Source organism: Podarcis bocagei (assembly GCF_964188305.1).
Source record: "Podarcis bocagei genome assembly, chromosome: 17".
In the NCBI taxonomy this organism is placed as follows: domain Eukaryota; kingdom Metazoa; phylum Chordata; class Lepidosauria; order Squamata; family Lacertidae; genus Podarcis; species Podarcis bocagei.
The window spans coordinates 2,595,863-2,609,952 of record NC_138143.1 but is presented as its reverse complement, the minus strand read 5'-3'; the positions used below and the strand labels follow the sequence as shown (position 1 = coordinate 2,609,952).

Genomic DNA, 14,090 nt, shown 5'->3' with positions numbered 1-14,090 from the left:
ATTCCTACGTCCCCAGGAAGTTGTCCTGTGTGCAGAAGCACAAGGATCCAAACACAGGTCTTGCTCAGCACACCTCTTTATTTTACTTGCACCCCACTCTTCCTCCAGGTAAAGGTAAAGGTACCCCTGCTGGTACGGGCCAGTATTGACAGACTCTAGGGTTGTGCGCTCATCTCACTCTAGAGGCCGGGAGCCAGCGCCGTCCGCAGACACTTCCGGGTCACGTGGCCAGCGTGACAAGCTGCATCTGGCGAGCCAGCACAGTACACGGAACACTGTTTACCTTCCCGCTAGTAAGCGGTCCCTATTTATCTACTTGCACCCGGGGGTGCTTTCAAACTGCTAGGTTGGCAGGCGCTGGGACCGAGCAACGGGAGCGCACCCCGCCGCGGGGATTCGAACCGCCGACCATGCGATCGGCAAGTCCTAGTCGCTGAGGTTTTACCCACAGCGCCAACCGCGTCCCACTCTTCCTCCAAGTTATGCGCAAAACAACCCTGCACGAATAAGGTCACACCAAAATAGAAAAAATAGGCTATTACATATAGTTGAAATACACACAAATTCAAATGTTCATCTAATTAAATGAAAAAATTGTTTTCTGTAATTCACATTTCAGAACTGCCAGTGGTAAATGACACAATGTCCAGTAATGTAACTGGATCAAAAAAAAATCATGATTCATTACTTACACTGGCAATATCACAGCTTGACTTTTTATTTTTTAGATTTTTTTAAATGTGGGTTGTAAAACTGGTTCTTACATAGGAATTTACAGTTTGTGGAGAATTTTCTCCAGAGAATTTTCTAGCAGAGAATATTCTCGAGAATATTTTCATTCTCGAGAATATTCTCCGGAGAATAGTCTCACCTCACATCACTAGACTCAAGGCGGCTTACACATTCCTTTCAGGAGTTTAGTTGTCAGATTTCCGCAAGAGTCTAGCCACTAGGGAGCAGAAGGCTAAGCCCCCAAATCCAAGCCTTCTTATTGATTTGCTGCCAAAACAAAGTCCCATACTAGTGTTCCATGCCAGCCTAAGCTCCACAAGTGGTGCAAGATTCCAGAGGTTGCAGCTGTGCTTCCCAGGGTCTGCATTCCCTTTTGGGACAGTGAGGCACAGCAGAGACTGTAGTGCCTTTGTGATACATGGCTTTACAGTGGTACCCTGGTTCCCAAACACCAAAAACCTGGAAGTAAGTTGTTCCAGTTTTCCAACATTTTTTGGAAGCTGAATATCCGATGTGACTATCAGCTATTGTTTCTGGGGCGCCTGCACCAGTCAGAAGCTGCGCCTTGGTTTTCAAACATTTCAGAAGTCAAATGGACTTCCAGAACAGATTAAGTTTGGCACTTTTGTTTTTGCTATTTATTTTGCATTTTTGTTTCTGAGGCTTATTCCGTTAATTTGTTTTTGTGATTGTGTGGAACCCAGTTCAGCTACTGATTGATTGATTGTGTGACTGCAGAAATGGATAAAAGCCCCCCATGCAAACAATGACTATCATCAGTGCAGGTAAGGCAAAAAATTAATTTTAATCTCTATCATATATAATACTGTCTTATTTGTTTTATAGTACAGTACATTCATTGATTATTGCTTTCATTTTATGGATCAATGCCCTTGTTAGATAGTAAAATTAATGTTTATTTGCTGTTTTAGGGGTTGTTTTTAAAAGCCTGGAACTGATTAATCCGTTTTGCATTACTTTCTGTGGGAAAGGGTGCCCTGGTTTTGGAACATTTTGGTTTTGGAACGGACTTCTGGAATGGGTTAAGTTTGAGAACCAAGGTACCACTGTTTTTACACATAAATACAACCTGCACCTAGATGGAGGGATTGCAGACCATTCACAACCTATGAGGGTCTGGCTTCCCCCTTAAGGGGGGGATGCAAAGGACAGCAAAAAGCCATCATCTGTGTCTCTTAGTTCCAGCCTGCCATTCCCAGCTCACCTGGAGTTCCGCCCCTCCTTCTCCTTGCTGCTGACTCCAAGGACATCCCTCCAGCCTATGTCATTCAAAGTTGAAACCTGAAACCTGGCCTTTCCTCTGCCCACTAGCACCCCATCAAAGCAGGGGTCCCAGTACCCCATGCCTGGCAGTCTTGCCCTCTGATGGTTTCCTTGAAGGTTCCTGCCTTAAATCCATACTTAATCTACAATTGGCCAGGTTTATTGACTTCTTATCAGCCATTGTTGTTAGGAGGATCAGTTCTCAAATCCAGCCTTCTTCTCTCCTACTTCCCCAGCAAAAAAAAGCAATGAACAAATCTCTTAAACTTTTATCTTTTGTTTAATCAATGAAAGGGACGATTCTAAAAACAAAAACAAAACAGATCTGAAGCACATTCCTCTCCTTAAAGAATTCTGGGCACTCTAGTAATTCTCAGCAACCATTAATAAACTACAGTGCACATTATTCTTGGGGGAAATAATGTGCTTCGAATGTGCTTTGAAAGTGTAGTGGGTGCACAGACACCCCAGCCCAGAAAAGAGAGAGGACATAGGAGGAGGAGAGCTGCTGATGAAGAGGCTCCTTCCTGGCACTGAAGGTATTTTGCCTTGTAGTTAGTAAGAGGTCAGTGCGCACAGTACATCCTTTACATCAGGGATGGGCAACTTGTATCTGTTAAGGACTGGATATGGCTGAAACCTATCTATTTGTTCTCAAGCAGCTGGATTGAGGATCTCTGGCCATGGTTGGATCCAGGGTTTTTTTCCAGCTGGAACTTGAAGGAACTCAATTCTGGCATCTCTCAGGTGAGCACCATTGCCATTCTAAGTGAATGAAGGATGTGTTCATGGTGAGTTCTGGCACCTCTTTTTCTTGGAAAGTAGCACTGGTTGTCTCTGCCTTGCAGTCACCAAAGTAGGCTATCCTCTTTGTCCAATCCAGGATCTTTATTTACGCTACAGATTATAATCAGAATCAATATCAACTCAACTCAACTCTACAAAGGAACCCAAGCAGTTGCGATCGGTAGCGATCATTCCGGAACGCCAGTGAAAGCAGCTGGGAGCAAGGTGGGATGCTGGCAACATCCCAGAGGAGAAAGGGCTGTTGCAGCCCTCTGCTTCCCGCAGCGCAGGAGCCAGCTCCTAGGGCCGAAGGGGCTTCATTCCCCCGCAATAAAATATTGGGGGGGCTGTCCCCCCCAAAGTTGATGGGCATTGCCATTCAAATGGTGTGTGTGCACCATGTCATGCAGTTGCTTATGCAGGACGGGGCATACCTTGCCCACCCCCCTTATTTTATTCAAGTTGGCACCCCTGTCCCGGACCCGCAGTTGTTTTCCAACATCCTCGGGCCGGTTTGCAACCTCGGCCTCAACCAAGGAAGCCCTTCAGGTCAGGGACCAGCTCCCTGCACCGCCTGGGAAGGAAACTGGAGGAAGCTCAAGCTGAGATGCAAAGATCCCCAAGTGGCTGCCCTGCCTGCCGTCCAGGGCAAGGTCTGCTGCCCGCCCTTAGTGGGGGCCCCGGGTCCATGAAGGCGGGATGCCGGGGAAGTGCTCTCTGCCCTCCCGTGGAAAGCAGGGGCTTCACCTCCGGCCAGGCGGGGCTTCCTTGTGGGGGCTCCTCTCGCAGAGGGCACCAGGGAATAATGGTGCTGGTGAGGGAAGAACAAACCACGACCCCCCGGGCCCCGCGGAGAGACTGCGCCCTGTTCTGGCTCGCTTCGGGCTTCCCAGGCGGAGGCGGGGCGGGTTCCCGGGCTCCCCCGCCCCGGGGAGGCGCCCTGGCCGGCCGGCGCCAGGTAAAGGCCCTGGCGGGGCGGGGGCGCCAGAGGAGAGCGAGCGGAGCGCCATGCGGGAGACTTTCCTGCGCTGCCCTCTGCGCACGGCGGCCGGGCGGGTCCTGGTGTCTCTGCCGCCGGGCGGGGAGTTCCTGCTGGGCACGCCGGAGCTGGTGGGCCGGACGAGCGGTGAGTGTCCCGGCCCCAAGAGAGCCCTGGCCCGGGGTCCCGGGGGTCATCTAGCTTTGGGGCCGCTGGTCGGGGGTCTGGATTCTTCAGGTTTCCATCGGGGTTTGAGAGGCGCCAGGTCTCTTCGTTCACACCAGATATCTGAAGCAGAACACACACTCGCCCCAAAGTCTGACACTGGTTTTCTCCGCACAAAGCTACAGGTCCCAGAATTCAGGGGCGCGCGGGGGGGGGGGTGTATGTGCTTTAACGAGATGCTGTGCATGCAGCCTAAGGCTGCGATCTCGTACAGTATACACTCTGGAGGGAGTAATTTTCACTGCACTTATGGGATTTACTTTTGAGTAGATTTACACAGGCTTGCTCTATCCAGTGTACTTGCCACTTTGTAAAGGTGAACGTTGGTAGTATTCCATAATTATGGCCTTTCCGGGGACTCTTGTTTGCTTTTAAATCACTTTCAATGCTGAAAACAACCGGTAGGAACTCCACTGTGTGACAGTTGCCTGGGGGGAGGTGTCGGATTTACTATAAGCTAGACCAGTGTTTCCCAACCTTTTTTGGGCAAAGGCACACTTGTTTCATGAAAAAAATCTCGAGGCACACCACCATTACAGCCCCGTGACGTCAGCGCGCAGCGTCACGCCGGGAGGGACATGAATTGCTAGCAAATTACATAATCACCTCCTTGAGGGCTGGCTCATCTTCTCCGAAGGCAGAACCCCATTAATTAACAGGACAGACTCACACCATAGCCAAGACGAGGGGGGAAAACCTCAGTCATGCACAGTCATGCACATGTGGGGGCTAAATGAGGACGAAGACCGGGCAGAGAGCAGGGTTCAAATCACCCCACCTGGCCAGGACAATCCCTGGGTGCTCCCTTGGGCCACTCGCCTGGCCCACCTCGCAGGGCTGTTGTTGCGAGGATAACACGGGGAGAACCACGCGCGCCCCGGGAGCTCCTTGGAGGAGAAAGCGGGCGATGAATGCAATGCACGAAATATATGAGAGGCGACCAGGTTTTGCAGGTGAGGGGCCCCCGCCAGCCTCCGCTTCCAACACCCGGCGCAACGACGCCGAAGTTTCCCCCCGGGCTCGGCTCGGGGAGCAGCGCTGCTCCCCCCCGGCTCCCCTTCGCCCTCTCGGCTCTCTCTGCCGCCCACTGGGGACCCCCCTCACCTGCCAAGTCCAGAGCGCCGGTGGAAGTTGCATGCATGCATGCAGGGCGCCGCGTTGCCATTGCATTGCACTGCACTCCATGCAACGCCTGCACGCATGCATTGCCTTGCACGCCCGCCAAGGGGTCTCCCCGCGGTCCGATGCGTCCCCTCCGGCGCGGATGCAGCATTGCAAAAATAAAAAACCCCCGACGCAGCCCTACCTGGGGGGCAGCCTCCGCCTCCGCTGCTCCGCCTCCGCGGGGATCCCCTGGCTCCATCCTGCCGCCCGATCTCCGCGGGGGCGCAGGCAGGCTGCGCGGGGTCTGCGTGGAAGAGCCCCTGCCCGCCCGGCCGCCGCCGCTGTGCTCATTCCATGGCCGGGAGAAGAGCGCTTCAAACAAAATGCCCAGCCCGCCAGGCCACGCTGGGAAACGTAGTTTGCACACCCTGCGCGGGCGCGGAGCCCAAGGGCGAGGGGACTACGGATCCCGGCAGCCCCCGTGCCAGGGACGGAGGGGGAGAGGCCGGGTGCAGGGATGGAGGGACGGGTGGGCGAGCGAGTGAGTGAGTGGCAGCCGCCAAGCCTTGGCCGAGAGCCAGGAAGGGCCTCCCCGGAGGAGGAGGAGGAGGAGGGAGGCGCAGAGCGGGAGGGAGGGAGGGAACCCCAGGGGTCATCTAGTGACGGCGCCCCAATTGAAAATTTGACTTTTTAAAAAAAATCTTTCGAATTTTTTAATTTTTCCCGCGGCACACCAGGCAACATCTCGCGGCACACTAGTGTGCCGCGGAACAGTGGTTGGGAAACACTGAGCTAGACAAACTATAGCTTGGGGCCCCAAAAAATGTAAAGGGAAAAACAACTGGATGTATAGTTCCAAAATATAATGGCTTTAGATACCTATTGGCTTTAGATACCTATTAGGTATCCATAAATTACCATATAGCATATATTCAACACAAAAAACAGTGACAATTGCTGTGGACAAAGGACAGCTGGACATATAAAGGGCCCCATTACCTTCAGGAGCTCCTTAGGGCCTCATCAAACCTAAATCCAGCCCTGGGGGGTGGGGGGTGGTTCTGCAGCCAAAGTCTGGCAGGAACATTTCCCACTCCTGCCTAGGTTTTGCAGAGAAAAGATGTGACATTGTTGACAAGGCTGCCCCATTTTAGGAACAGAGGAGTCTGCCTTGTATCATGTGCCTCCTCTGACTGGCAGTGGCTCTCTGGGGTCTCAGACAGAAAGGTATTTCCCATCATTTACTACCTAATCCTGCTTAAACTGCAGGGAAGGAAACCCGGGACCTTCTGCTTGTACTCTGCCCCTGGGCTGCACTCACTTTGCTTCTCCCTCTTCCCCCAGTTGCATGGCAATAACTTCAGGGTTTGCCACATGCATATCCCCAAGGATAAGTAACCAGAGATGCTCGTAAGTAGAGGTCCCGCTGTATTCATGTTAACGCAGTACTAATTATTTTAATGTTTTATTAAGGGTAATGCTGTTCCATCCTCTGAATGCAGTTAGTCTTGGTTAATATTTGCCCTACCTTTCCGGGTAAACAAGACAAATTATCTCTCCACTCTCAGGACCAGAATAGTTTCCTCACTGAGGTTAATCATTTAACACAGGTGGATGTGGAAAGAATGCATGCAGACTTAGAGAATCACTAAAGGAACACAGGGCCAGAGGTGTGTGTGTGAGTAAGTCCTATTTCCAGGGTTCATGTTGAGAGTGCTGTTTTGTTTTACAGCCAAAACAGCACGAACCATGCATGAGACAGGTGTCAGTAGACATGGGGAGGATGGCACAATGTGAAGTTTATAGAAGTACGAAAACAATAAGAAACAAATAGAAAAAAGCAGTAAGGACCCCCAACAGCCCAGTGAGAACTGAGCTCCTTAGTGGCCATGGATTGCAGTCCAACTCGCAAGTGTATACGTGCAAATGTGTGGGAAATTGAAAAAGGACATTGAATGGAAGAAGTGGAATCCTGAACAGGGAGCACTCCACACACCCCAACATTTTGTTTTAGGTCTCACTTATGCTTCCCTTTTTGAAATGTGTGTGTTTGCAATGTGAGAGTGAAAAGCCCTTTTATACTGAGGAGTGAAAATTCATTTCAGTGGGGCTTGAGCAGGAGTAGATCTTGGTGGTTTTGTTTTATAAAGGAGTAAATCTAATTGTCACCTGCATGCATATTGTATTTCATTGCTTATTATGTTTGTCAATAGATCCCTTTGTGTGGGATCCCTTTGTGTGCATGCTCTCTGGTGTGATTCTCATGCTTTCTCACAACTATCCTCTAGGGCAGGATAGAAGTAATAATACTGAGAATTTTATAGAGAACATTTTAAGATTTCAAAGTGTGTTTGTTTTATCTGTAATCCTTTCACCAGCCCTGTAAGGCAGGTCAATATTATTCCCACCTTGCAGATTTAGAGGTGGCTGAGGCTGTGAAAAGAATGGATTGTCTAAGATCACCCAGTACATTTATTGAAAAGGGTGATAGCTGAATTGGGGAAGCTTTCTAGCTCACATCCTTATCCATTATATCAGTTAATTTTACTCATTTCACAGATTGGGAAAAGAAACTGAGAAAAATTTGGTTTACTTAGTAAAATCTAGAGAGTTTGTGTAGCAGATCTTGGTCTATATAAAAAAGTATCTACTATAGCTTATGGACTTTCTCTGCAGATGTAAAGATTAAAGGTAAAGGGACCCCTGACCATTAGGTCCAGTCGTAGCCAACTCTGGGGTTGAGGCGCTCATCTCGCTTTATTGGCCGAGGGAGCCGGCGTACAGCTTCTGGGTCATGTGGCCAGCATGACTAAGCCGCTTCTGGCAAACCAGAGCAGTGCACGGAAACGCCGTTTACCTTCCCGCTGGAGCGGTACCTGTTGATCTACTTGCACTTTGAGGTGCTTTCCAACTGCTAGGTTGGCAGGAGCAGGGACTGAGGAACGGGAGCTCACCCCGTTTCGGGGATTCAAACCGCCAACCTTCTGATCAGCAAGCCCTAGGCTCTGTGGTTTAACCCACAGCGCCACCCGCGTCCCTATGTAAAGATTATTTAGCTTTAAATTTTTTTATGGAGGATAGGGTTATGGACAGCTGTCATGATAGCTGAATACAGTCTCCATGTACAGAGTGTAGCAGGCGGGTAGGCAGCCTTCCCTGTCCTGATGCCCTCTAGTCGTTGTTGGACTACAACTCCCATCATCCTTGACCCTTGGTCAGGCAGAATGGGGCCAACATCTGGAGGATGCCAGGTTGGAGGAGAAGGCCACAGTCAAGGGTCAGTTGTTTCTTTCTTGCTCTGCAGTCTGCTTGTGAACTTCCAAGGCTGGGCACTGTTGGAATAGATCAACCCTTTAGCTTGATCTGTATTATATAGTTGTTATATATTTGGATGGGGAAGATGGATAGAAGGCTTCCAAGAGGTGAAACATCTATCTAAGCCATGTATAAACTGCCTGTTCCTCCTTAGTGCCATTTTGCTTTCAGTCTATGATTCTAAACTAGTTTCAGAATCAGAACAATGCATGCAATTGGAAGCTCTCGCAGAATAAGAAAACATTTTCTATCCTGCGTTGCAATTTTGTTTGTCCTCCGCTTCCCACCTTTGCGGAAGCTTTGCTCCAGGGTAGCTGAAGAACAAGCTGCGGGGTTCACTGCAGGAATTGCAGGGTTGGATTACTGCAGCATGGCTTTCACTAAAGGTCACGCTAGCCTCCTGGCAGGAATTTTTATTCAAATCTGAGTGAAACAGGTCAGTTTACTAACATACAAAGGTCATTCGACTCACCTAACAGGGCTTGGAAGTTGGAATAGCTAGTTCCTCTCACTGTTACTGGTATTCTTGCTATCCAGCAAGAAATCAGGACTGTTGGCATCCTTTGATCTTAACATTTCCCCTGTCCCTCCATTCTTAAGCAAGTGGCATCTGATTAGAAGATTGAACTGAAGAGGAACATTGTTTGTGAAAGAGCCAAGTGAGGTGGAATTGGGGTTAGCTCAGTGCTGCAAGTGATGGGGCCAGGGCTGGTGGCTTCCTGAAGGACCCCTAGATGTTCCCACTGACTCCTGTGGGGAAATGAAATGCTGCATATGTCAGCTGTTGCATTGAAGGGACCAGGTCTTCACAGACGGACCTCTTGGAAGTTCTCAGTGACACTGTGTGGTTCCTATGGGCCCCCTCATTCTCTCAACCTGTCCTTGATATTTTGTTAGTCTTGAATCAGGAATAAAGTGCTCCCAGATTTATGTGGGTACTGAATCTCACAAACTTGTATACTGCATTATGACATTTATGATAATCTCACAGTATTTTGGAAGTTACATGTACTTACAGTTCAAAAACACATAATTATGAACAGTGCTTTTTTCTAAAAAAAATGTTTAGGGGTATTCTCATTTTCCTACTCATATTGAAACACTGCCCCTCAATGAGGCCAAACTTAGGTTCACAAAATGTTTAGGAGTATGCGTACCCCCGCATCCCCCCCCGAAAAAAGCACTGATTATGAAAGTGAAGTATGAAACATGCATTTCAGCTTGTTGGAAAATGGCATGTGACTAGGCCAAGCTTGGAAATCTGGACAGTTAAGGTCATTAGTGCTTCTTTGTGAGAAGGTCATATTATATCTGCGTTAAAGGAGGAGAATACCTGTCTTTTGAGTAATTACCTGCCTAGAGTCTAATGAATAAATATTGGTCCTCTTTTTGGTGCCCTCAGTGAAGCTGAGTGCAAGTCAGCTTACACAACCATTTGGGTGTGTAGCAGCCATGGGAGTGGGGCTTTGTCTTTCAGCTGCCTCAGTCTGGAGCGAGCTAGTCATGCGCCACCAGGCAGTCATGCAAGGATCTCACTCACAAGAAGGGCATGATGGAGGTAACTCATCTTTTGTCTCTGACATACAGACACATGCCAGTAAAATGAAAGATCAATTTTTATTCATCAAGAATAACAGCCTTCAGTAAGCCAATCCTCCAGGAACCTGTAAAATCCTCTTTAAAAGTTACCTGTGCTCGTAGTCATGACTATCATGACTCTCTGAGTGAGTGCCTGCCACGAGTGCTGTGGAGCCAGGCAGAATCAGAGGAGGAGGATTCAGAGCGGGTGGTGGGGTGGGGTGGGGGGTGGTGGCTGTAGACAGCTTGGGCAGGGATCAGAATGAGGGCCCTATCCCGGAGTTGCCAGATGTCCCAGAAGAGGAGGGAAGTCCACTGGGCCCATTTCTCCTTCGCCTCCAGAGACTCAGCCAGCTAATCAGTAGAGCCATCTGGGTCTGGGGTGGAGGAGGAGTCAGAGGGGTGGACGCGAGTCCTATAGCCAGCTTCCCTCCCCCCAGCCCCTTAGAAGTGCTAAGTTGCAGAGTCAATCTTCTTTTCATTTGGCACAAGAACCATGTGAGTGACAGGCTCTGCCTTGCTCCTTTAAAAGTTGAGCAGACGAGGCGGGTCAGGTGTTGGGTCAACTGTATTCTCGTGTCTGCTAACGTACCCCTGGCCTCAGGGGTGTTCCTAAGAGGTGGCCCACTGTTTGCCCATCTCTGCCCTTGCCTTAGCTGCAGGGCTTCTGCCTGCCAGCTGTTTTGGCTGTCTGGGCCTCTTCTTAGCATTCAGCTCTCTGCTGTTCCTTTTATCAGAAGAAGGAGTGCACTAAGCTGATGCTAGGAAGAGGCAGGCCTTCTTTCTACTACTGCGGGGAAAGGGCTGCCGTGGACCTGGACCTGGGTTGACCTGAAAGCATGTTGTTTGTGCATGCGCTTCCCTTCCCTTGAGGCTGGTGCAGATGAAGTGTAGGAAACCGAGGGGCTGGGTTTGGATGCTTGCCATTATGGGTGAGAGCTGGTGCTCAGAGGATGTGTCCCCTGGCCATTCATATATATGTGGCTGTCTCCGTCACATCAGCTTCCTCTGCAGCAAAGACGTCATCAGTGCCACAACTGGTTATTCTAGTTGACCCCCTAGGGACTGTATAGGGTCTGAAAAGGTCCGGTTTGTTCAGTGCTTCATGGGTCTTTGACCAGAATTTTACTGGCCTGACCAGAGTTTTAAATTTCCTGGCCAGCTGAACTGGGAGCTATTAAAAGCCAGAAAAAAAACAAGTGTCTGTGGCCCGATGGCTTGGCAGCTCTCCCTCCTGCTGTTGCTGATTTTTTACCTGCCTTCAAGTGTCAAGGCTGGCCTGAGGTGAAGGACAGGATGGCCTCTACTATTCCAAGTACAGAAGCAGATTGGATTGAGGGTTCAAGGTTATTTCAAAACTTGTGATCAGGGGTATCAACTTGAATAAAATATTGGGGAGGCCAGGTAAGCCATGTCCCGCATAATCAATCACAAGACGCAGCACACATGCACCATTTGAATGACAATGCCCATCAACTGGGGGGCTTCTAATATTTTATGGGGGGGGGGAGGGACCTCACCTTGGCCCCTAGCAGTTGGCTCCTATGCTTGGGATGGGACAGCATCCTCTTTAGGGCAACAGACTGGCATTACTACTACTACTACTACTACTACTACTACTACTACTACTGTTTTATTCTATGTTCAGTTTCATATATAGAAGGGAAAAAGGGGGGAGAATACAAAATAGATAAAGCTGCAAAAATTAAAAAAAATAAAATATCCAGGCCTAAAAACAAGAACATATTTCAAACAGAACAAATTGAAGTCATAAAGTTTCAAGTAACACAACTGGGTTTACATTATCTTGAACGTTTTTGCTCCAATAAATTATAAACACACACCATTTTTTACACACAAAATGTTAGCTGGCCAACTGCCTTCTCATCATACACACAATATCACAGATGTTAATTATCCATTTTCAGTCATTTTCTTCCAATTAGAACAGGCTTCCTCAACCTTAGCCCTCCAGATGTTTTGAGACTACAATTCCCATCAACCCTGACCACTAATCCTGCTAGCTCATGGGAGTTGTAGGCCAAAAACATCTGGAGGGCCGAGGTTGAGGAAGCCTGAATTAGAGAACATAGTATATTTCTGTCAGCCATCAATAAATGCTCAGCTAATTCCCCACTGTGTGCCGGTACTGTACCTTTAATATAACTGAGTAACACCCACCTAGTGGATGCAGGGCAGCCTGTATGGCCCACACATCTGTCCTGCAGCTCCTTCTGCCTGAAGGAGCATCTTCCTCCTCCTCTCCCTCTGAGTGGTGTGGATTGGACTCTCAGAGGGAAAGGGCAAATGAGCAGAGATGGGGAGCCTGTCTTGCCCATCGACCCCAGCATAACAGGAGCCAGTATACAGTCCTGGCATTCCTCCTGACAAGGGTGTTCTAACCTCCTCTCCCCCAGTGTGAAGAAGGACAGCAAGGACAACTGTGAAGTGCTTTGCAATGGCCAGCCAAGACCAAGGAGAGTAAGTGGGCAGCTGAGTCATACAGCGCAGGAATTTTGCATATCTGCAATCAAGAGCCCTTTGCTTGCCGTTTGGTTCTGAAAGAGAGTGAGAGAAAGTGGAGTCAAGGGTTTCTAACCCATCAGCACTTGCTCAGCACCTGCGCCCTCTGAATAATGGATCTCCCCTCTCCCCAGGTCAGGGATTCTGCATTCCAGTCCAGGAAATGGTTGCTGTAAGGCTTGGCGCTACCAGGGATGGAGAGGAGGATCCTCCAGAGGCTGAAAGCTGTTTCACAGGTGAGCAGGATAGAACAAAGCAGGAAGCTTCATAGGAACCTGTATGGGCAGTTTTATGCTGCAGAACATGGCATGCAGCCTCAAAAGTCAAATATGAAAGTTACCGTATTTTTCGCTCTATAGGACGCACTTTTCCCCCTCCAAAAATTAAGGGGAAATGTGTGTGCGTCCTATGGAGTGAATGCAGGCTCCATGGCTTCAGCGATAGCAATGTGAAGCCTCCGAAGCGCAGAGGGAGCGCTCCCTCCACACTCCGGAGGCTTCGCGTTGCTTTCGCTGAAGCCTCCAGAGCGAGAGGAGTCAGTGCTCACCGACCCCTCTCACTCTCCAGGCTTCCAAGGTAGCCGCCTGAAGCCTCCAGAGCGCAGCAGGAACTTCTGCTGCGCTCCAGAGGCTTCGGGTTGCCTTCACTGAATGCGACTGAACACACCTTGTTTTAGAGGGGGAGAACAAGAAGAAAAAAATCTCCCCCTCTGCGCAGCTCCCCTCAGCGAAGTGGGAGGAGAAATGGAAGGGGCTCCGTTTCTCCTGCCGCTTCGCTGAAGGGGCGCTGAGCAGAGAGGGGGAGATTTTTTCTTCTTGTCCCCCCCCCAAACAAGGTGCGTCCTATGGTTGGGTGCGTCCTATAGAGCGAAAAACACAGTAAATCTTGGGTGGAAAGTCCAAACAGTAGAGCTCACTTCTGGGGGTACAATACCTTTGGTGGCATTCGGAATAAGGTTGGTTGGACATCAGTCAGGGATTCTTTATGTGGGACATGCTATTTCTGGTGAAGAGCTATTGGACTAAGATGGGCCTTTTGCCACCTTTCCTCCCCTGTGTGCTCCCCAAATTCGCCCGCTGGGTTTTTAGCACTGTGCTTAGTTCCTCCCCAGATGTCCCATTGCTCTCTTCCTAGTTTCATGGTACAGTGAATTTTATAACTGCTATGAACTCCTGACCACCTGATCATTGATTTAAATTTAAGTTTCTAGTCTTTACGGCAGTAAAGGGGGGGGGAGAAAAAGTTATATTTCTGCCACACAGAAGAGGGTGGCGCCTTGATTAACCATAGAAATAGAACTTCTTTACTCTAGGCATCTTCCTGGTTCTACTGTTTCCAGTCCTTGACTCTCAGTCCTGTCAGGGAGGAGGATTGAGAGGTAATCTCAATAGCCACCCTCTTTCTTCAGACTGTGAGCAGGAGTTATACAACTGTGTATACATATGGAAGTAAATGTATATACTATTTCCCATGAAAAATGTGTAATTAATGCCCCGGGCCATCTCCTGTATGCTCCACACCTTTTAAGGGTTGGGCCACAGGAGGCCTCCCCCTCTTGGCTTCT

At 49.2% G+C, this 14,090-nt stretch overlaps 1 protein-coding gene across 3 annotated transcripts in view; it reads left to right on the top strand.

Annotated features, from left to right (window-relative positions):
* The first annotated feature begins 3,779 nt into the window (after window positions 1-3,779).
* Window positions 3,780-14,090, top strand: part of LOC308577312 (ceramide kinase-like) — a 28,343-nt gene continuing 18,032 nt past the window's right edge. Inside the window, exons 1-2 of one of the 3 annotated variants that reach the window (XM_081177399.1) lie at window positions 3,780-3,928; window positions 12,661-12,762. In XM_081177399.1, coding sequence (XP_081033525.1) covers window positions 3,811-3,928; window positions 12,661-12,762 — 220 coding nt within the window. In that variant the 5' untranslated portion in view covers window positions 3,780-3,810. Of the gene's footprint in view, window positions 3,929-7,874; window positions 8,862-9,913; window positions 9,984-12,660; window positions 12,763-14,090 lie in introns of those variants that run through there. The other 2 variants (XM_081177401.1, XM_081177400.1) reach the window with 2 other exon arrangements.